Source organism: Theobroma cacao, chromosome 2, assembly GCF_053813885.1.
Source record: "Theobroma cacao isolate CCN51 chromosome 2, ASM5381388v1, whole genome shotgun sequence".
Lineage (NCBI taxonomy): Eukaryota > Viridiplantae > Streptophyta > Magnoliopsida > Malvales > Malvaceae > Theobroma > Theobroma cacao.
The window spans coordinates 2,701,563-2,723,657 of record NC_142640.1 but is presented as its reverse complement, the minus strand read 5'-3'; the positions used below and the strand labels follow the sequence as shown (position 1 = coordinate 2,723,657).

The 22,095-nt window shown below is 38.0% G+C and overlaps 4 protein-coding genes and 1 pseudogene across 5 annotated transcripts; 3 read left to right on the top strand and 2 right to left on the bottom strand.

Moving 5' to 3' along the window:
- Positions 1-1,045: 1,045 nt before the first annotated feature.
- IYO (RPAP1-like, carboxy-terminal protein) lies at positions 1,046-8,913 on the bottom strand. Its single transcript, XM_007041656.3, has 10 exons — positions 8,604-8,913; positions 6,966-8,067; positions 6,567-6,667; positions 6,215-6,402; positions 5,965-6,070; positions 5,624-5,884; positions 5,034-5,222; positions 2,550-4,853; positions 1,817-2,026; positions 1,046-1,452 (listed from the first exon to the last, which is right to left on the bottom strand). Exons 1-10 carry the CDS (start codon positions 8,838-8,840, stop codon positions 1,273-1,275), a joined length of 4,878 nt encoding a protein of 1,625 aa, XP_007041718.3. The 5' UTR covers positions 8,841-8,913; the 3' UTR covers positions 1,046-1,272.
- An 88-nt stretch (positions 8,914-9,001) lies between these two features.
- Positions 9,002-11,630, top strand: LOC18607473 (F-box protein SKIP23). Of its 2 annotated transcripts, none has more exons than XM_088803606.1 (2): positions 9,002-10,266; positions 11,070-11,630. In XM_088803606.1, exons 1-2 carry the CDS (start codon positions 9,061-9,063, stop codon positions 11,082-11,084), a joined length of 1,221 nt encoding a protein of 406 aa, XP_088659732.1. In that variant the 5' UTR covers positions 9,002-9,060; the 3' UTR covers positions 11,085-11,630. The 2 variants fall into 2 exon arrangements, with proteins under 2 accessions (XP_088659732.1, XP_007041715.3); XM_007041653.3 differs by having other exon boundaries at positions 9,006-10,266; positions 11,102-11,630.
- A 1,468-nt stretch (positions 11,631-13,098) lies between these two features.
- On the top strand, positions 13,099-14,942 carry LOC18607472 (F-box protein SKIP23-like). The gene has a single exon (XM_088803605.1). It carries the CDS (start codon positions 13,292-13,294, stop codon positions 14,705-14,707), a length of 1,416 nt encoding a protein of 471 aa, XP_088659731.1. The 5' UTR covers positions 13,099-13,291; the 3' UTR covers positions 14,708-14,942.
- A 147-nt stretch (positions 14,943-15,089) lies between these two features.
- LOC148763919 (F-box protein SKIP23-like) lies at positions 15,090-16,760 on the top strand (annotated as a pseudogene).
- A 190-nt stretch (positions 16,761-16,950) lies between these two features.
- ROPGEF1 (rho guanyl-nucleotide exchange factor 1) lies at positions 16,951-20,542 on the bottom strand. The gene is made up of 5 exons (XM_007041650.3): positions 19,957-20,542; positions 19,426-19,542; positions 18,789-19,327; positions 18,009-18,362; positions 16,951-17,550 (listed from the first exon to the last, which is right to left on the bottom strand). The coding sequence occupies exons 1-5, from the start codon at positions 20,234-20,236 to the stop codon at positions 17,119-17,121; spliced, it is 1,722 nt and encodes a 573-aa protein (XP_007041712.3). The 5' UTR covers positions 20,237-20,542; the 3' UTR covers positions 16,951-17,118.
- Between the last annotated feature and the right edge of the window lie 1,553 nt (positions 20,543-22,095).

Here is a 22,095-nt window from a genome sequence, read left to right as displayed (position 1 = left end):
GATTTATATGTTATAAGTTTACATAAACAAATGTATATATATTATAATTAATAATTTTATGAGTTATAATTTTTGTAATGTAAAAAAAAAAAAAAAAGTAAATATGTTTATATTTAAAGTGTATATATATATATATATATATATATATATATATATATATATATATATATATATATGTATGTATAAACATGCATACTTAAAAAATATTTTAATATATATAAAATAGTAATTATATTCCTTATAAATGAATCTAATATATAAAAACTATGTATATTAAAAGACATTACAAGTTAATTAATAATTATAGTTTTATGAATTAATTTAATTAATTATATGAGTTTGTCCTTAATTACATAAAATTAAAAAAAAAATTTAGAACTATTATAATCTCACAACTTCTCTTTATATTTATATAAGTTTATATAAACAAAGTTATATATATATATTATAATTAATTATTTTATAAGTTATAATTTTACAATATTAACACAAAATATAAAGTAAATATATTTATATTTATATAATAGTAATTATATTTCTTATAAATTAACACAACATATAAACTATATATATTAAAAGACATTACAAATTAATTAATAATAATAATTTCATGAATTAATTTAATTAATTATAAAAATTTATTTTTAATTTTATGAAATTAAAAATAATATTTAATTTTCAAAACTATTCGAATTTTAAAAATTTTATATATGTATACATATATATATATATATTAAAGGGGAAAAAAGTGATGCAATGATGGAACAAAAAAGAAGAAAAAGTGCAGTAACCGTTCCCAAAGCAGGTGCCTTATCGATATACACTGTCGAGAGGATATAAAGATCAAAATCTTTTTCCTAAAGCATTCCTAAAGCAGCTAATTTCATCAATCAGGATCGTGACACAAGGCAATGATCAATGGCATGCGGCAATAAAAAATTTGAAAGAAGTACAGACGAATTAGCTGCGTAGTGTGGGTCTCTTAGCATTGGGGTCATGCACCGATCAACATGCTTGCTTACAGTGTGGTCTTTTCACATCAATATTTTCTTGCTATATTTGGGCTTTGTGTCATTTACTGTTATATGGGCAATGAGTAGGCCGAGTATTCACTCAAACCTTAACTTCCCTTCTTGCTGCTACCGTGCGTTCTTGCACATGCTCGTTATAGAATTTCTCACCCCTTAAAATGACCAAATTAATCCTTACTTGGGATTCTTAACTGCGTTTTGTTCCTATACACAGAATGTCTTAGTTCACAACTGTCCTTTGTTACAAGAGGACTTTCAGTTTCTCAACTTCTTTCAAAAGAGAAGGATTTCCTTCACAGGCTTCCTTGAGTATTTCCAACCTCTCCTCTACATTGCTCCTCTGCAGTGACAAACCTTCCCTCTTCTCAGCCAGTAGAATTGCAGATGGCTTGGTATTTTGAATAAACTCCAGCATCATTCCCTGATATTCCGAAATGATAAACACGTAAATAACGAAACTTGTGAGCACTTATGCAGACAACTTGATAATAGAACATTAAGAAACATCTTTCTTGCCTTCCAAAATATCATCTGGAGAACAATCTATACTAAGAAATAGCGGCTGGCTACACTATAGAGGTTGTATGTCTTAACAAAACCTCTGTATACAGAATACAGTATTTAGTGAGTGGTAGCATAATGCCACCATAATGCTTGTCATGCAGAATTGGTAGATATATTTGAAGCAGTAAAGAAAGTGAGCACACGTGTTTTTACTATTTCTCATTACTTATTGAACTAATACCAAGTTAGTTTGGAGGACTTTTCACAAAAAAACTACATACCTCATGCTGCTTCTTCCTGGAGTAGTCTCGCAGTAGAGACTTCACAAGCTTATTCCGTAGCAATAACTTCTCGCTTTTATGAGAGTTAAAAACAAAAGATGAAAGGTGATGCAGAACTAATGTGAATGCAATTGATCCTCGAGTTGCAGCTCTGTCAAGGGCACCAGAAACCCACGACTTCGCATAAGCCTCCAAAATTCCTTCATTCTCCTGTACAGCAACCAAAATTTCAGACATTCTTATAATGTATAACTTGAAAGTAATCTCCTCTCTGTTAAGATGCAAAATCAGACAGAAACAGCAGTATACAGCTCTATCCTATTTAACAAGTTGCAGTGTAAAACAAAATCTTGTTGTAGGAAATAATTCAACATTCCTCTAGGAAAAGAAACCAGTAGTCTTGCTTTCTCTCCAATTATAATATCACAAACAAAATGGAGTTCATATCTCAGTTAATACCAGAGGAGTTAAAAGCCAGAGCAAACTTTAAAGCAGTTTATTATTTCTATTTCTCCACCTTATATAAAATTTAAAAATAATGTAATATTAAATTTACAACGTTCTCTTATAAAATTTAAAAATAAGCTAATATTAAATTTGCAATGTTCTCTTTGCAAATTTCACACGTTGCAGTCAAATTGGGGTTTCATTATGACAATAGCAGAAATTTCATGAGAAGCGCATTCAATCATATTACCATATACCACAAATTGCTATGCACTCTAAACAGTACCTCAACAGGTTCAAGGTATCCTTCAGCCTCTCCCAGGCATTTCTGCAATGGTGGCAGGAGTTCAAGAACACGAGAATTAGATAATGCATTCCAGGCAGCAAGTCGCACAGGAGCTTCAACACAACGGTGTAAATATACCGCAACTTGCCGACCATAGATCAAATCACCAAATGATACAGCAGCATACTGCTCGACAAGAGTATCAATAAATGTTGAGTAACTTTCATGAATCTCTGTTTGAAACCTTAGAAATTCCCCATCATATTTCTTTCCAGTTTCAGGTAGTAAACTAATAGACATATTCAAGATGGTTTCAGGCCTTCTCTTAGACCTTGTCTTATCAAGAAGCTGTCCAAAAATCTCTTGCAAAGACTCATAAACATCCCTACTCTTCTCCTCTTCAAGCACTGCCATTCCAATGAGTAATATTATGGATAAAGAATGCAGTTTCCAGATTAATGGAACACTCTGAACAGGTGAGGCAACATCTTTAGAAATGAAAGTGGACATGGCTTCCAAACCTAAAAGGAAAAACATTCCAGCTTTCACAACTTCAAGTATATCACTGGGGTCCTGCATAAAATTTTGTATATCAGAGACTCTTCCAAGACCAGCATGTTTGCTATCACAAAGGGTTGATATTGGACTGAGAAACCAGTGCATGGGAAGCGGCAGTCTCTGGTGAGCCCATTCCGTTACCAACAAAGTGGAGCTATGATCTTGACACATCATATTTGATGTGTCCGTGTCCTCTGGTATGGTTTCCAAAGAAACACGACCTTTTGATGTTCTATCACCACTCAGGGCTTTCGATTTTTTCTTATTAGACAACCATCTATTTCTGAAGTGAGAAGCCAATGCCTTACCGAGGAGCATGTAGTCATCTTCCTTATATTCCCACCCATATAATTTCATCCTCCCATTACCCTGGATAAAACGCTGAATACAGAGATCCAGGAACTTAAACATAGGTACTTGAAGCATAACATCCAATGCTTTCTCCACAATAACCTTGTCTCTTGGCCCAGCAATTAAGCATAATTCTAAAGCAGAATGGATCATTTGCATGGTGAAGGTCCTCTCTTCAGTTAGGGGTAACACTTCTATAGACACAATCTGGAAGATCTCAAGCAACTGACTCAGCAATCGTGCATCTGTTTGTGCCAATAAATTAGTTTTTGACCAAAATCCTCCACCAGAGGAACCCCATCCAAGTCCCACCCCAGGAGCAGGGCCTCCTCTACCAAAGATCTCAACTGACTGCATAAAGTACCACTCTGATGCAACACACTTTGAGAAAATACTAAATACACATCTCAGTTCAAACAAAGATTCCATCAGTATCCCTCTAGCGAGTATGTTCTCTTCTTGTGAGAAACGGCGTACTTGAGAAGGATTACAGATCCCAGCCTTAGCTAACTGGATCAAATTGTTAATGAAAATAAAAACCTGGAAGAAGCCATGAAGGCAGCATACAGAAGCTAATGATGTTTCAAATTCACTTTGCTGCCTTGAAGAACAGAGTTGCTCAATAAAAGAACTACATCCAGCCCAGTTAGTTCCATATTCTGCACTGTTCACACATTTAAAGCTCAAAAACCCATTTCTAATAATTTCAAGTCCAACCTTAGGAACAAAATCTGGCAACCATGGCATATGACCACCGTCTTCTTGCAGGCTGATGGTGTCCTCAGGGATCACTCTTCCAAGCACTCTGGAAAGCATGTGCATAACAGCTGAGTACACCCACAATAAAGGAGAGAAAGATTTATCACAGAAAAGAGAGTTTCCCTTCATTCCATTCTGAGAATCAATCAAGCTAGACTTAAATGATATCCACTTCATGGCTAAATCAACCATAGGACCAACATGGCTCCAAGACCAGGTCTCCACATCATCATCAGCTCCTTTAGGTATTCTATCACTTAGACACTTCTGTGAATAAAAATTTGGAAGTGTTCTGGCCAAAGATTCTAGAACAAGGTATGCCTCCTCAGAGACGGAAGCATATTCACTTAAAACATTGTTCTCTACCAGTTTTTCAATAGTAGGGGGATTCAACCACAAGCACAAAGCAGGAAAAATATTGGAGAAGTATGAGACACAGTACCCATTCTGAATGCAGACCTTCCAAAAACGTAGCTGTTCAACCATTAAAGCAGATGAAAGTTTACAGTTTTCTCTCCCCAACTTCAACCATTGTTCAAGAGAGTACGCATTTTGATACAAATGCCATGTCATAGCCTGGAAAATCCCATTCTCTATGAACTGCGCACAGTTCTTCCGGTCAGATTGTGCCAGCACCTTTGCAAAGAAAAAAGAATACCAGTATAAATCCTTTATGTTAAATGTTAGGAAAATGAGCAAAGAACCATTTAATAAGAAACTAGGAACATCTCACACATTTTTTCCATTTTTTATGCAAACACAATGAAGCGGCTCAGGCATCCTCACTATCCCAGAAACAAATGAATAAAAGCTTACCTTCAAAAGGCAAACAGATTTGATCTTAGAGGGATAAACCTCCACATTGTTATTTGCTGCAAATCGGTGGACAACAGTTTGAACTAGTCTTTGGCATTTCATTATTGCATTTGCACACATTGGGGAATGTCTTGCTATTGCAATAAGTATTGAAATCATGCATTCTTCCAGAGGTGCTGCTGGTTCTATCTGAAACCATGCGTAAATACATATCAGAAAGATTCTACAAAGCAAGCATTGATCTTGCCAGGTGAGAAATTATCACTACTATCTTGTTAGGAGTTAGAACAACTCAAATAAACTTGTCAAATTAACATAGAGATTATTGTTAAACTTACTAATTTCTAGAGTCTCACAAAAGTTCTCCAAAAACAAGAAAAAAGAAAAAAGTGAACATAAAAATCTGTGGGAGAGAAAGAGGCAGCTTGCATGAGAGTTTCTCTTCTCACAACCCACAAAAAGGTCAATGGTTGACACTAGACAACAAGTTTATTAAATTTGAATGACATAAGCAGAAACCTGAGGGCAGGTGTATCAAGGCTTTGCCAATCGGATATGAAAATGGATGTTTTCAACAAAACAATGCTCACCTCCAAAAGATATCGAATCCTTGGAAGGACACCCATCCTAACCAAACCTGCAGTAAAATCTTGGCCAGCAACAACAATATCATCCTGAATTGTTTGCTTCCCTTGAGTCTCATCTTCCACAATATCATCACCATAAAGAAGAATATTTGAAGGTTTAGCACTATATTTCCAATAGCCACCATGAAGGAAACCAACATCAATCTCTGGTTTACTTCGAAATATAGGAGCAGTATAAGTATCCTTTGCATCAATTGATGTTTTCTGCAAGTACGTAACATTTAAACTCAACATAACATATAGAAATAAATGAACATGCGTAAATAAAAAAGATAGAAATCTACCTCCAAGAAATCAAAGAAGTTCTCATTTAAATCACAGCTCAATATGCATTGAATAACTTTGGCACTTGCTAAAACAACAGAATTGTGGTTATCATCAAGAGACATCCTACAAGTTTAAAAATATTCAATTAAGGCTCAACATTTCAGAAGAAAAGTTATTTTTATGAATCAATTTATAAATTCTAACAGAAACAAAAGGTGTGGCATAACCTTAATGGTACTTTTAAAAACAAAAATTCCCTTTCATCACCTTAATGATAAGATTAGCTCAGGTTCTGGGCCAAGTGCAAAAGCCCAAACAGCTTCCCAGTCGACAGCATTGTCAACTTTGTTATTATTGGCCAGAGTAGAGCCAACTGGATTGAGATAAATGTTATGTAATGCCTTATAAAGCACAGATGCAAGGAGATGCAGTGCAAGGGCCCGTTGTCCTGGAATCTGAATTCAACAAAATCAGTAAATAACAGGGATCACTATGGTTATATCAAACAGAAATACACAATCTAACTTGTAACTCTGCAACATGTAGTTGCATTCACATTAGATATCTACAATATAAGTGCATATCATCCAATCAACTAATAAATGAAATAGAAACTTACAGTGCTTCTTGAGAGTGCAACTGCTTCTTTAATTGTGTAACCTGCTGCACCTGGGTCTCCCTCAGTCCGTAAGATGTCACGTTCAGCAACATTATCACCACCTGCAATACAGTAATAAAAGAAAAGAGAAAATAATATAAATCTAGTCATATTCTGTTCCTTCTATGGCAAGTACCCTTTTGCACATCTTTTTCTAGACAGCGAAAGAGTACAGATTTTTTTTGAAAAAACAAATGTTGGCAAATCAACCTTAGAAAGCTTATGAATATAGCAACAAGAAGACCCAAAGTCTACCTTAGACACATAAATAAATGATTATTTATAAAAATGTGTGCATGGTTATCTAATCTAAAAATAACTAAATAAATGAACATAAGAATGATTGTGATTTTGCCTTACTTGTCTCTGGTATCTGGAAAAAATCATTTTCAACAACAGTCCCATCCAAGGAAAATCTTAAGTTCCTAACAGCCTCAACTCTTTGGCGCCAAGCATTCCACAAGCTGCCATTCATAGGGCCTAAATTCTGCCCCAAGCCATTATCAAGGCCACTCTTCGTAATATTTGAGCTAGTTGTCACCATCTGGGAATTACTGCTCTCTGTATTTGGAGAGTTTATAGCATTGCTTGACTGATTTTCACTGGTAATATCCCGTTCAATATTGGCAACCAGACTTGAACTTGCGCCTTTTTGTTTCTTTAATTTCTCCTGGCCTCGCTTTTTAAGTAAGTTTAGTAAAGCAGGATCCATCTTCTCCATTATCTCAGCCTGTGCTTGTGCAATTTCTTCAGATGACATGTTCTCTAATCGGGTACGATTCTCAGCATCAATTTCACTCTCAAGAGACATGGACCCTTGTTCATTTCCAAAGTTGTGGAATTGTTTTGGCACCATGGTTTGTGCATGATCTATCTTCTCCGTTCTCCCAAACTGCACATTGGTACTATCATTATGGAACATTCTTTTTGCACCGACCTGGCCATCAATGGCCATCAATCTTGATTCTCTACTAAAGTTATCTGAGTTAGCATCTTTAACATTCTCTTGCAGGTATAATTGAAGCGAGTCATCTAAGTCCATTTCACTGACTGAACTAACACTCGATTCACTCCTCATGGCTTCTTCAGTTTTAGTCAAAGGCCTATGGCCATTTAAATGTGATTCTGCATCTACCTGCATGGAAACTACCACATCTGCATGTGCACCCAAGGAATCACTCAATGTGCTTTTCTTGCCTACAGTTTTCATTGCTTCTCCATCCATCCTTTGACTTTCAGTTTTCCCTAAGCGTGACTTGTTTGTTTCCCTTCCCTTACTCTTGGAAGAATCATCACTCTGCATTAGCTCTTTCCAAAGGTTAAGATCCAAACCTTTTTTCTCTTTCCTCTGCACTGGTTCAGCAAAAATTGATCTGGGATCGAAGCTAGCAAATCCACTTTCATCTTTATCATCCACTTCATCTTCTTCATCAATATTTCTATTGCTTCTTGGAGTCCAATGCTGTGAAAACAAATCCAAATCAGTTTAAACAACTTCTGGTTTGAAAATAATCAAACTCACCAAATAAACAACCCCCTATATTAGTTCAGTCTCCAATTACAAGAGGAAGTGAGATAAAACCAAAAAGAAGCATCTTTAATACACCAGAATTAGCTGATCACAAAAACCATTTATGTTATGCTTCATGATTGGCTTTAACTAAATGTATAGTATCTCCTTCCTCCTTCAAGCAACAACCTTTCCCAAATTTGAAGTAATCAACAACAGTGTACTACCAAGATAACTGAACTTCCCAAAGTATAAGCTAGACACCTCATCATAGAAATGGTGATTCTATGTATCCTAAAAGTAACAAAACAGCATAAATAAATGTGTACACAAGAGTTGTTCATATATCTAATAAATGTTTAAAATTTCCTGAATATGTATAACTCAAAAGAAAACAGAAGAAAACAAGCAAAATAAAACAGGGCTTTTAAAACAGATAACTAAGTAATTGCAAAAGAAGAAAAAGAGTGAATTTGGTGGTGGCTTACAGGGCCATAGGAGCGGTGGCGTGCAACAGGAAAGGGAAGAACTGATGGCTGAGGCGGTTTAATGGGTTTACTAATATCATTGTTTGATGAAACAATTCCCTTTTCGATTATGCTCCCAACTAAGCTTGAAGCATCGTCTCCATTGATCGAAGTACCCCCAAACATCTTCAAAGAACCACCTTTTCTTTCATTCCTTTTGCTGTTGTTGCCGTTTTGTTGCTCCTGCTTCTGCTCCATATGTTCCTGGGTACTAGAGAGGTTCTTCGATGTTGACGCTGAGCTAGAAAATGAAAAACAGTCGCTTTAAGCTTTCAACCCAAAGGAGAGAACTTTCTAGCTGGACTTGGCCCAACGCAAAAGCCCATTTAAACAGACCTCCTCTTCCTTTAACATAGAAGGCTCCCTCGCACTTACGTTGTTCTATTTCTTTTCCATCACTTTCGCGAGAAAATCAGCTATGGCAGATTGGACCCAGCTCCCCAAGGAACTCCTAGACCTTATTTCCAAAAGTCTAGACAAATCCTTCGACGTCAGTCGCTTCCGTTCCGTTTGCTCCACGTGGCGATCCTCCGTTACTTCCCCCAAACGCCACCGTCTAGCTCCCCGTTTCCCGGTCCTCCCGGATGACGGTGGCATCTCGGACACCTCCTTCGGTTTTTGCCTCTCAAAACGTATTGTATTCCTCCTCGGATCACCCGAAACCAATATCCAAGCAGACTCTTCAGCCTCCTGGGTAATCAAAATCGAAGAAGATGTGCCAAACAACAGAATTCAGCTTTTGAATCCTCTCTCAAGGTCCCGTTTCGATTCTCTCCCTTATAATTTCCCCAAACCTTTGAACTTGTTGGATTTTAGAGTTTTTGAATTGGGTGAAGAATATGTGCTTCATTATTTAAATTACCATAGTTATCTAGGTGATGTGGGAAACTTATACATGGAAAAAGTTGTGGTATCTTGTTTAGATAACAATGTTAATGATTTTGTTTTACTTACTATTCATGTTTCTGGGAAATTAGCTATGTTTAAGTCTAGTGAGAAAAAATGGACTATCATTGAAGACATGCCTTCTCCTTATGATGATGTGATATTGTATAAAGGGAATTTCTACGCAGTTGATAATACCGGTAGGACTGTGCATGTGGGAATGGATTTTGAGACAAGTGTGGTTGGGATGCCTGTGTTTGGTGGTGACAAGAAGTTTTTGGTTGAGTCAAAGGGTGAGTTATTGTTGGTTGATATGTATTTGAGTTTTGAAGCTGAGGAAGGTTCGTGTTCATGGACGGGTTTAGGGTTTGTTGAGGAGTATTTTGAGAACCTTGCTATTTATATGAATGAGAGGACAGTTAGGTTTAAGGTTTTTCAGTTGGATGAAGTTGGTAAGGAATGGGTTGAGGTTAAGAACTTGGATGATCGTGTGTTGTTTTTGGGTGATGATTTTACTTTTTCTGCATCGGCGAAAGATTTGTCAGTGTGTAGAGGGAACTGCATAATTTTTGCAGATAATTTCTTTTATTCACTTGGGGCAGAAGATGGGCAATCGGAGCGTTGTGATGTAGGTGTATTTGATTTGGAAAATGGTTCAATAGGACCATTGGGGAAGTTTCCTCAATTTTCCAAGCTGTTCTGGCCACCACCTCGTTGGATTTCCTCAACAACATTGGATGTGAGTATTTTACTTTGCATTCTTGTGATTTTGGTTGAGTTTTATGTACTTTCAATTCGCTATGGCTATTGCAATTTTGATGAAGATTCAAATTTCAAATCGAAGAATCATGCTTAAAATTGGTCAATAATTTATAATTTAAACTTGTCTAGAATTTTGTCTTTTGCAACTGAGAATCCACATAATTTTTTCCAATGAAAAAGCAAGTATATTAAGCATTGGACCTCCTGAGTTAAGAGGAATCATGGATAGAACAAGCACGAAAGCATGACCAACTCCTTGAATATGTTTTGAATCTCATGTTCTGTTATGTGATTACCATTTTTCTATTAAAGTTATGGACTGGTAGTCAACTATAAACTACTGTCGACAATAGAGGAAAGCACAGATTTGATGGTATGGCCTTGTTAATTTGAAGCTATGTCTTGAAATGGTGACCGTTGATGCTATGCATTTAATGTTAACTTACTGAATAAGCGAAAGAGAAATCTTCATGTTAGATGACTCTTGAGTAGCTGGATGGAGTTAGCATGTGGATTTCTTTGCATAGCCACTATTCTATGAGTTTAAGATTGTTTACTTTGACTTTTTGTTGCAATTTGGATCCAAATTCCCTTTGGATTGTAGTTGTATGCACTTTGTCCATAAGGTGGTCACCAAGTTGTCAACTCATAAATGCACATTTTTCCATGTTATTGCACTGACTGTGAATTGAGGATATTTGCCTCTTGTAACTAGTATTTCTGCAGTAAATTTGTACTGTCTGCCAATGTTTTCTTTCATTTCAGTCTTATGTGTAACAGCATGTTAAAAGCTGATTTGGTGAACACAACAGGCACAAATAAACACTGAAGAATCCGCCTAGTACATATTGTACTTCTGCTTCACGGTTGGGTTGTATTTGCCTGATTATCTTGCTATGGGTGCTCTTTGTATATGCATTTGAGATTTGAAGTATTTGGCTGTTCATTTAGCACATCCAGCCAAAAATCTGTCTTTATTTGGATTGCTTACTTGTGGGGCAACAGAAGCTGCTATCATGACAAGAAACGCTTTTGATCCTTAGGGAGTTCAATCATGACCAGATCTGTTGGTGACTTGGCGGTATCCCAGTTCCTTTGAAGGTTTATCTTTTCCCTTCTAGCTTTGAGCACAGGGGCCTAAACTGATTGTCATTTTCTTCCAGGATAACATTGAGGCTGTATCTGTTCCTCCTCATCATCTTTAATTTAATCCCTTATCTTGTCACATGCACATGCATTTGTACAGACTTATCTTAATTTGACAATTGTAAGCAGCTGATTATGGAAAACAGTATAACAGTAGACAAGACAACTATGCAGTCTAACGTTATTCTCTTGAAAGCTGTTAAGAGTAACCCCTTTTAAGGGTTTTCTGTTCTTTTTTTAATTACTTTTTCAGTATTTTAAAAGCCAAAAACAAAAAAGCAGAGAACAAAGCTTTCTTTTGCCTCTTTTCCCTTGTAAAAGCAAAAGAAAAACGTTCTTATTGGTAACTGGCTGGCAACACTTGCCCATTTAAAAGAATCCTGGTTGGTCTGTAGGATCCATCAGGTTGCGCTGATTCAGCCCAATTTTTTTACACCACCTAGAAGTAAGCTCAAAACCACCGACTTCTGATTTATTTTTTCATTTTTTTTCCCTTAATTTCTTGTTTCTTTGTTAGTTGTTTTTGTCGTAAAGTTCCTTAAAGTGGCAGCAAGCGTCCCTCACCAAGTTCAAAGTGCAGCTTCTTGTTGTTTCTAACGTTTGATTTTTGCTTGATGACAGATTGACGGTGGTGCTTGTTCAGTTCATTGTCATGAGTCATCAGCAAACACTTTCTGTTGCTTTCTTTTGTTGGCTACTTAGAAATGAATTCCTTTTTCGGGAGTAACTAGGTCATTTGAATGACAGCTGCAGCATTTATAGAACGTTGACATTAAAAGATTCAGATTTTCTCCTCATGTTTCTTTGATTCTTTAATCTGGAACGTTGCTTGGGTTTAGGTTAGAAATGCAGCTAAGCTAATACAAATTTTTGCTTTATTCTTTTCTGCCATTAGTGAAGCTTGAAGTCGACTATGTGCTCTGACAATTTGCTATGCTATGCTATGCTATGCTATTATGTGTTACCTTTGTCTCCAAATGCAGATGCAAGACAAATTCCTCAAGCTATAATTATTGTTTGGCCTGACATCTTTGCTTCTGTAGTTGCACCTTCTCATGCCATGAGGCATATAAAAACTTTATTTAGTACAAAAACGTACAGTATATGAAATTTTTATTTTTATAAATAAAAATAAATTTAGAGATTATCATTACATTTTCGTTAAATTATTTGTAAATCAAATACTACAATATATCTTTTTAATATTATAATCAATACGAAACATTGTAATGCTGCAATGTTAGTTTTTCAATTTCCTGTCATCTTCAATTGAATCCCTTATGTTGTCACATGGACATGCATTTGTACAGACTTATCCTAATTGCCAATTGTAAGCATCTGAATACTGTCAGAAAATACTATAACAGTAGACAAATCAACTCTGCAGTCAATATTATTTTCTTGAAAAACTGTTAAGAGGAACTCCTGTCAAGGGTTTTCCTTTTTTCTTCTTTAATTACTTTTTCAGTATGATCAAATTCATTTCCAAAACCCAAAAACAATGAAAGCAGAGAGCATTGCTTTTCTTTTCCTCTTTTCCCTTACAAAAGCAAAAGAAAGGCGTTCTTATAGGTAGCAGGCTGGCAACTCCTGTTGGTGCGTAGGGTCCATCAGGTTGGGCAAATTCAGCCCAATATTTACTACTGATTTATTTTCTTTTCCTTGATTCCTCGCTTCTTTGTTAGTTGTTTTGTCGGAAAGTTCCTCGACGTGGCACAAATCCTTGTCTTTTGCTAATTGACTTTCTTGGAACCTGGAAGACAAAAAAGGGCAAAGTATGGAAGCCTGGACGTGCCCTTGACCTTTAGAGCTTGTGCTTGCTCCTCGTCTTACTTCCCTGCAACAATTTTCAAGTTATGGCAGATTGGTCTCAACTCCCACCAGAACTTCTAACTCTAATAGCCAAACGCCTTGAAACCCGTTTTGATGTTCTCCGATTCCGATCTGTCTGCTCTTCGTGGCGCTCCTCTTTTCCACCAAGAGTGTTCCCTTTACCCAAATATCTCCCATCGAAAACCAAAGGTAGATGTGATTACTCCCTCAGCCATATTACCAGACACACCTTTTTCCTTGTTAGATTGCCTGGGAGCCAAAATCATCAAACAGCCCCTGGTTGTTGGTTGGTCAAAATCAGAGATGGTACCGACCGTGTCAGAATGCGATTGTTGCATCCTCTTTCAGATTCTGAGTTGAAACCTCTTCCAGTTCCGATCAATTTTCCTAAGGTATTGGATTTAACGAACTGTCAGGTCATTGAATTGGGTCATGAATTTGTTGGTCGGTATGATGTATACATCGATCATCCCCTAGAGCCTCAAGCCCAAGACTACAGAGAAAAAGTCGCCATCACGTGGTCTAGTACCAACAGCGATGATTTTATGATTGTCGCCTTATTTGGCTTCTTTGTCCAGTACTTGGCTTTTCTGAGGCCGGGAGAAAAGGAATGGACTCTATCTGAAATTGTGCACGGTGCTGAGGATATTATTTCCTTTAATGGCAAGTTCTATGCTATTGAGCGAGGAGGAAGAACTATAGTCGTTGACCAATCGTTAAACGCTAGTTTCCTAGAACATGTTGGCTCTCCCACTAGCAGGAAGTTCTTGGTTCAGTCTTGTAATAATTTGTTGGCTGTGGAAATGTTTTTCCTCAGAAGTTCCAATTCAGATTCTGATTTTGGGAATCCTGTGAATTGTGGTAGCTCTGGAGGCGATGAGGAGATTGGTTTTAGAATTTTCAGGATGGATGAAGAAGAGCAGAGGTGGGATGAGATGGGAAGTTTGGGGGATCAAATCTTGATTCTGGGTATGCGTCAAACCATTTCTGTATCAGCTTCTGAATTTTCTTGGGGTAAAGGAAACCTTATATTCTATTCGACTGATCTCTGCATCTCTCCACGAAATGGTCAATCTCAAGAGATGGGTATGTTTGTTTTTGATTTAGAAATTGGTAGTGCTAGTCCTTTAGAGAATTGCCCTTCCTACTGTAACTTGTTCTGGCCACCTCCTGAGTGGGTAACTTCTGCATTACAAAATGTTGAAAGCAAGGCTTATCCTTTAGTAGTTTCTCCAAGAGAGGTTATAAGAAACTCTACTTCTTCAGCAACTTCCGCTGCAACAGATTTTGATTGCGAGGATCCTGATTCGAGTTCAGCAATCTCTACAAGGGAAGTTGGAGGTAAATCTCCTGGAAGAATAACTTCTGCAGGACAAGAAACTGGCAGCAAGCGTGCCTCTCCAAGTTCAAAGTTCTGCTTCAAATTTTGTTGTTTCTAACTCTTGATCTAAGTCTTTTATTTTTAATGCTAAATTTTCAATTGGCTTGATGACAGATTGACGGTAGTGCTTGTTCAGTTAAATTGTCACTAGTTATCAGCAACTCTTTCTGCTGTAATTCCATTTTGTTTTGCTCTAAGGAACTTGGGTCATTTGAATGACAGCTTGTGGTTAGGTGCACTCTGTTAATTCATATAACAGTTGGATTAAAGCATAATCTTCTTCCCTCGACTAATGCAGTATGAAGTGAATGTCATTTTCTTCCAGGATAACATTGAGGCTGTATCAGTTCCCCATCATCATCTTTAATTTAATTCCTTATCTTGTCACATGCACATGCATTTGTACAGATATGAAAATACTATGACGGTTGACAAAACAAATCTGCAGTCAACGATACTTTCTTGAAAACTGTTTAGAGTTTCCAATTTTTTTCCATAATTTCTTGTTTTTTTCTTCGTAAAATGGCTCAACCTCGGACAATTTTTGTCTGAGTGTGGCTCAAGTGTTCTAGCACGTTAGCACCATCGCTTTCTTGGAACCTGCAAGACAAAAGGAAAAGATAAAGCATGCAAGCTTTGGAAATGCCCTTGACCTTAAACTGCTTGCTGCTCGTCTTACTTCCCTGCAAAAATTTCAAGTTATGGCAGGTTGGTCTCAGCTCCCACCAGAACTTCTAACTCTAATAGCCAAACGCCTTGAAATCCGTTTTGATGTTCTTCGATTCCGATCTGTCTGCTCTTCATGGCGCTCCTCTTTTCCACCAAAAGTTTACCGTTTACCCAAATATCTCCCTCCACAAAACAAAACTCGATATCAGTGCTCCCTCGGCGGTATTACCAGAGACACCTTTGTCCTGGTTAGATTGCCTGGGAGCCACGATCATCAAGCAGCCCCTGGTTGCTGGTTGGTCAAGATCAGAGATGGTACCGTCTGTGTCAGAATGCAACTGTTGCAACCTCTTTCGGATTCTAAGTTGAAATATCTTCCGCCAGTTCCAGCTAGTTTTCCTAAGGTGTTGGATTTAACAAACCTTCAGGCCGCTGAATTGGGTCATGAATTTGTTGGTCAATGTAATGTATATGTCGAACATGACATAGAGCCTGAATACCGTCAATACACAAAAAACAGTTGCCATCATCTGGCCTAGTACTAACAGTGATGATTTTATGATGCTCGCCGAATTTCACGTCTTGGCTGTTTTGAGATCTGGAGAAATGGAATGGACTCTACTTCAAATGGGGTCAAGTGTTGAGGATATGATTTCCTTCAATGGCAAGTCCTATGCTATTGAGCTAGACTGAAGAATTATTGTCGTTGACCAATCTTTAAGCGTTAGTTTCCTAGGACTTGTTGGCTCTCCTACTAGCAGAAAGTTGTTGGTTCAGTCTGGTGTTAATTTGTTGGCTGTTGCTGTGTATCCTGGTAGCCCTGTAGGCGATAAGGCGATTAGTTTTAGAATTTTCAAGATGGATGAAGAAGAGCAGAGGTGGGATGAGATGGAAAGTTTGGGGGATCAAATCTTGTTCCTGGGTATGCGTCAAGCCATTTCTGTATCAGCTTCTGAATTTTCTTGGGGTAAAGGAAACCTTATATTCTATTCGACTGATCTCTGCATCTCTCCACGATATGGTCATTCTCAAGAGAGGGGTATGCTTGTATTTGACTTAGAAAATGGTAGTGCTAGTCCATTAGAGAATTGCCCTGCCTACCGTAACTTGTTCTGACCACCTCCTGAGTGGGTAACTTCTGCATTACCAAAAGTTGAAAACGACGCTTATCCTTCAGTGGTTTCTCCGAGAGAAGTTATAAGCAACTCTACTTCTTCAGCATCTTCCACCAGGGAAGTTGGAGGTAAATCTCTTGAAACAATAACTTCTGGAGGACAAGAATCCGGCGGCAAGCCTCCCTCTCCAAGTTCAAAGTTCAGCTTCAAATTTTGTTGTTGCTAACACTTGATCTAAGTTTTTTGTTTTTCAATGCTAAGTTTTCAGTTTGCTTTCAGTTCATTGTCATAAGTCATCAGCAAACTCTTTCTGCTGTTTTCTTTGTTCTCTGGTTAGAAATGAATTCCTTTTTCCGGCCACCTACTGTTTTGCTCTGAGTAACTTGGGTCATTTGAATGACAGCTGCTGCTCAAGTGCACTAATCAAACTACATTTAATGAACAGCATTAATAGGAATTCGATTAAAGCATAATCTTCTCCCTTTGACTAACACGATTTGAAGTTGAAAAAAAAATATTAAAAAAATCAAAACTTTGATATTTCTACTGCTAAGAAATATACAAAAGATTAGATCACCAATTTTCTCTTAACCTGTCAGCCACCCAACGAAACTGTGCAACTTCTTTTCTACTATTCATAGAACACAGAAACTTTATCTCACAAAGGGTCATGAATCTCTTCATATCAATCTCTCTCAGGAGCATTTTCAGAAATTCTTCTTGCGCTAAGGCTCCCCGTATATGACCACACCCTCTCGAATTCAGCCCCATATGCTTTTTCCAACTTCCAGTCAGGTTCCTCCTTAAGACCATTTCTCTTCAAAGAGGAAGCTGCCCTTCCTGGGCTCCCAGTGAGTGGAGTTGAAGAACAGAAGGTTGGCGTTGCAAAAGGAGAGGCATAAGGGCTGTGCTGAATTGAGAAGGGACTCGGAGACATTCGCTTCTGGATTGGAAGACCACTCAAACTGCTCCGGCTGAAAAGGGAAATTGTTTCTGCCGCAGCACAGCGCTTGATAGCATCATCAACATAGAGGACATCATCTATTCTTGCCATAATGTTGAAGGCCAAGCTCTCCATCACCCTCGAGTAGCTTTCAAGAATTGATTGCCCTACATCCTGCAATTAAAAAATAATAAATGGGGGCTACTTTCAGTGTTGCCTTCTAAGGTCGTCTCCATAAAACAAGAAGTAATGCAAACCGCAAATGTACCAACATTGTGGCATCCACTGCTTACATAATGTACCGAACTAGTGGATGAGATTCAACTTTCGCTTTAAGAGAGATTACCAGAAAAAGATAACATTTATTGTAAATTCACTCATTATAGGCCCCATTATACCACTAAAAAGCTGTGGTCCCAAGATGACGATGCACATTTGCAAAGAAATAAGGAAGCATCATAAGTTGGTCCTATCCTCACTAACTCGACAAGGAGCTCAATCCTATTTATTAGGCCACATGGTTTGACAAGACACATGCTAGAATAATACTCTGATGATAGTGGATAATACAGACAATACATACTTCTTAGGTTTTTTTTTTTTTTTTTTCATAAAGAATAAGTGCAAAATACCTTATTATATTGAATTTTGTTCATATCTAATGCTGTCTGTGGAAGACCAGGAAAACGAAGCCTCAAGCTATGTAAGAGAGTCTCAGCTCTTTGGGCCAGAAAATTATTCTTTTCATTGTCAGCTACAAGGCCCTTGACCTTTCCACCCCACGATGAGCGCCTAACTTTTCCATGAGTCATGTGTTTCCTATGATCTTTCTGCTTCCAAACGTGTACTGCTGCCTCAATTCTGTTAGCTATTTCCAGGGTGTGATGTTCTGTTGACAGATCAAGGCAATCAAGGAGACATTCTGGCGAGAACTGGTCGGCTGTTACATAGCGATAGATGATATCTCCTAGACAAGCTTTTCCATTCTGATGGCAATTGGACATCAAATGGCAAGGAAAATTTGTTAAAATTTAATCAAATGTAAGAAAAGTTATGCTAAAAAAAAGTTGGTTTGTGAGAGCTGTCAAAGAGGGTCAATTTTCAACTCAATGCTACACAAAATACACCTGTTATTTTGACATTCCATGGAGAAATCTAATCATACATGTCCATTCCCTTCCAAAGCCATTCTTAACTTTTCATTCCTACTTTGAGCACCTTCCTTGATTAACAGGTTTCTCGATAACGATTCTCATATGGAGATTAAAATTCCCAAATTGACAAATCAATTCGAGTAGTAACCATTAACATTCAAGTATTATAACCCAAGGTACAGAACCAATGCAGGATAGCTAATGTGGTTTTCAGCAAGACTGCAAAAATATCATTATTTGAGAAACACATACACATACCTTTGGTAAGGTCTCCAAGTAAGCAGTAGGTATCTCCATCTCTGCAAGCACACTGCTATTAATTGCCATGGCTGCCTTCAGTATTTGGTTTGTGCAATCCCTACATTGCTGCAACTTCTTCCTTGCATCCTCTGACAAACCATTCGGTGGCACTTTTGGACAAGGCAACCACCACTTCTCTTCCTGCCTAATTGAGGGCCTCCCTCCAGAAACAGATGATGGATAAGCATCACAGTCACCACCATCACCCACAACTATCCCCCGATCAACATACCAAAACTCAGTCTCGAGAAACCCATCAAGCATGCTAATCAACATTGCGTCCAGCTTCTTAAGGGCAGGAAGGTTTATATACAAATCTGAGCGTGGCCTTGTTGCCATGACTTCATACGTGCCCCCTCCAGGGAATTGCTGTATCGATGGTACAAGTTCAACAATCGAATCGCTCACGCACAAGAGCCACTCCATTTCTCTCCTCCACATTGCCTTCTTCTGCGGTGCTAAAGGCTCTAACCTCCACAGCTCACCAAAGACGGTCGCTGCCATTACAAACAAGAATTCCATTTAGCTTAGGAGAAAATTTATAAATTACATAAAAATAAACAGTACAAGAAATTATAAGCAAAACTACACTAACCAGAGAGATTTGTGATTGCATTCGAAATGGCAAGCGCAGTACACACTCCTTTCCCACCTCCAGACATGTCTTCTCCTAGAAGAAGCTTGGCAAATCTCTCCTTCATCAGCTCAACTTCTACATAACATTGAAAAATACTAAGAAAATCAGTGGAAATTAAAAGAACATCACTTTTGGCTTTCCTTGTTAAAACAGAGACAAATAAAAATGAAAAAAAAAACAATACAAGGATAACTAAAAATGGAAATAAAATAAGTTGTAAAAACTGCAATTTTATCTTTATTTTTCTTCCATACTGTCTCTTTTTTTTTTAAATTGTTTACATTTATCATTTTTGCAATTATAAGGCACAGGAAAGATCATAATTACATTTTTTTGCTACAAATAGAAACAAGGAAAATCATTTCACTCAAAAATGTAGTAAGCATAGATCCCCATCTCGCGTCAGCCCATAATTAGCCAAAATCTTGGAAGAATTTATTATATCTAAGGCAAAAAATACCAAAAAATGAACAAAGAAACCGAGAATACCGGACAAGTTGTTGTCCCGTTTCTCAGGCTTCTCATCATCCCAAATCACGACATCCTTCCCCCCGATGACCGGCAACATCACCGGCACCTGAAAACCGAACCCTCCAGCAGCCAGTAACCTCGGAGATGACGTCATCGAACTCGAACAACCTTCTCCGTCGAAACGCCGACACGAAAAGCTACTGCAACTCTCGGACTCGCTGACGTCAGCACTCAAACTATAACTCCCGCATCGCACGCTCTGCTGATCAGAGCCATCATCTGAAGATACACTTCCCATCACAAGATCCAACGGCTACCAAAAAACAAACAAATCTCAGCCGCACATTTGCTACAATGAGAAGAAATTTGGCGCTAGCTGTGGTGGCTGTGTGGTGAAATGATTGATTGGAAATTTAGAAATAGAAGAAGAAGAAGAAGAAGAAGAAGAAGAGGTATAAAGACTAAAGTGAAAGAGATAAGAAACCCTTTCACATTCTCTCATAAGTTTTTCTCTTTTCTTCACCTTTCTCTCTCTATAAGTACTGAAACTTTTACTTTGGTTTCTCTCTCTAAAATTGTTACTGTGTGCTTAATACTGTTACTGGTACTGATGTGATGTTTTTGTGTGCAAAAGCAAAAGAGACGGCGTTGCCAGTGCTTGTCTTTCCGTCACAGCTCGGCCTCACCACCCGACACGGGCCTTTTCCACTGGACCCCTCCCTATTTCCCCTTTATCATGTTCCTCCACTGCCACCGTGGCTTTTGTTGATGATGTGGCAGCGTATCTCCCCACGTGGCACATATTTTATTTTATCAGAAATTATTCCATAATTGATAATTGCTTCATATCGAGCCTACCGTGAGTTTAATAAATTCATCATGAACACATATTCATCAATGAACCACCTTACTTTCTCTTTCTCCTTTTTCCTCTGCTTGCCACCGTGTAATATTTTAGATGCCTTGGCTTAATTTTTCTCAGCCATGGCGCGAAGTTTGCTTCCGTGGACGGGTGGTGTGGGGCCCATGTGTTGATTTTGGAGGGAATGGCGTGTGAAAGGGACCGAACGGCGGTTAGTTTTTTTGCCGGTGGGAGTGAAGGTTTGGAAGCGGACATTAATATTAAAATAATGTGAGCTCGCATCCCTAAGGCGTTGGATCGATTGGGAACGTAATCGGGTTTTAGAATTCATCTTTCTCAGTGCTAAGTGCAATTAATGGGGTTTGGAAGTTTGGGGCGGGACAGTTTAATGCAATCTCAACCGTTGACAATAAAGTGGGACCCTTGCTTGATTCGACGGTCGGGATGTGAGGAATGTAAAGAATCTTTAGCGGCTAAAAGCCTGACATTGTGCGGACCAGAAGTAATCGATGTCGGATATGGTTACGTCTACAGCCGATACTACGTTTTGAACGTTAAACACGCCATACATCAGCAGCTGATATCAACCAGGAAAAGCTTGTTCCAACACGTGTCACTGTATCACTTGTCGATTTCATAGAAGCAGATTTTCATGTTTGCGTCATTAAAATCGGATCAAGCAGACGGGGTTAAACAATTTGACCAGCGGTCCAAATCAGATCGGACAGTTAGATCATAGCCGTCAATATAGGACCCCAAGCGCATGCTGCTGATTAAAAAGGCATGGGGGAATTATATTGTTCCTAAGTGAGGACCACATCGATAGCGATGGAGCTTCATACACGTGATTGAGCTGAGGCTTATAAAACATCATAGGCCGGCTGGTCGGGTAGTATACATGAATTAATGGTGGTAAGATAAATAAGGTGCCGTTTATTTTGTTTGTTTCTTTCCCATGTAAATCCAACGGCTGATAAGGCAATTTGGATCGTTGATCATTTATTAACGTATGATGGTTGACCCTGGTGAGACTTCAATTAATTAATGGGTAATTAATTAAGTATTAATCAGTTATTGAGACTGGAATGTGGAGTTAATGATACCGCTGATTACGAAGTAATTAAATAAATTAGTAAAATCCCAAAGACGTGTGGGGATAAAACCAGATATGTTTTCTTTAAGCACATGCATGACGCAACTTGTGGTACCAGTAGTCACTACACTTGCCCACTTGTTAATGTGAGCTTTACTCTTCCCAATTAAGTATCCATCGGCATATCGAAATATTCACTGCC

Bases quoted from the DNA above. Each gene is read 5' to 3' on its own strand.
- IYO (XM_007041656.3), bottom strand. From the start codon at position 8,840: ATGGAGCAGAAGCAGGAGCAACAAAACGGCAACAACAGCAAAAGGAAT. The intron at 5,885-5,964 runs GTAGATTTCTAT...ACGTACTTGCAG, and splicing joins ACTTCTTTGATTTCTTGGAG to AAAACATCAATTGATGCAAA. The intron at 1,453-1,816 runs GTATGTAGTTTT...TCGGAATATCAG, and splicing joins CCAGGAAGAAGCAGCATGAG to GGAATGATGCTGGAGTTTAT.
- ROPGEF1 (XM_007041650.3), bottom strand. From the start codon at position 20,236: ATGGGAAGTGTATCTTCAGATGATGGCTCTGATCAGCAGAGCGTGCGA. The intron at 19,543-19,956 runs GTATTCTCGGTT...AATGTTATGTAG, and splicing joins ACGGGACAACAACTTGTCCG to AAGTTGAGCTGATGAAGGAG. The intron at 18,363-18,788 runs GTATGTGTATGT...AATTGCCATCAG, and splicing joins ACTTGGAGACCTTACCAAAG to AATGGAAAAGCTTGTCTAGG.
- LOC18607472 (XM_088803605.1), top strand. From the start codon at position 13,292: ATGGCAGATTGGTCTCAACTCCCACCAGAACTTCTAACTCTAATAGCC.
- LOC18607473 (XM_007041653.3), top strand. From the start codon at position 9,061: ATGGCAGATTGGACCCAGCTCCCCAAGGAACTCCTAGACCTTATTTCC. The intron at 10,267-11,101 runs GTGAGTATTTTA...TGAACACAACAG, and splicing joins TTTCCTCAACAACATTGGAT to GCACAAATAAACACTGAAGA.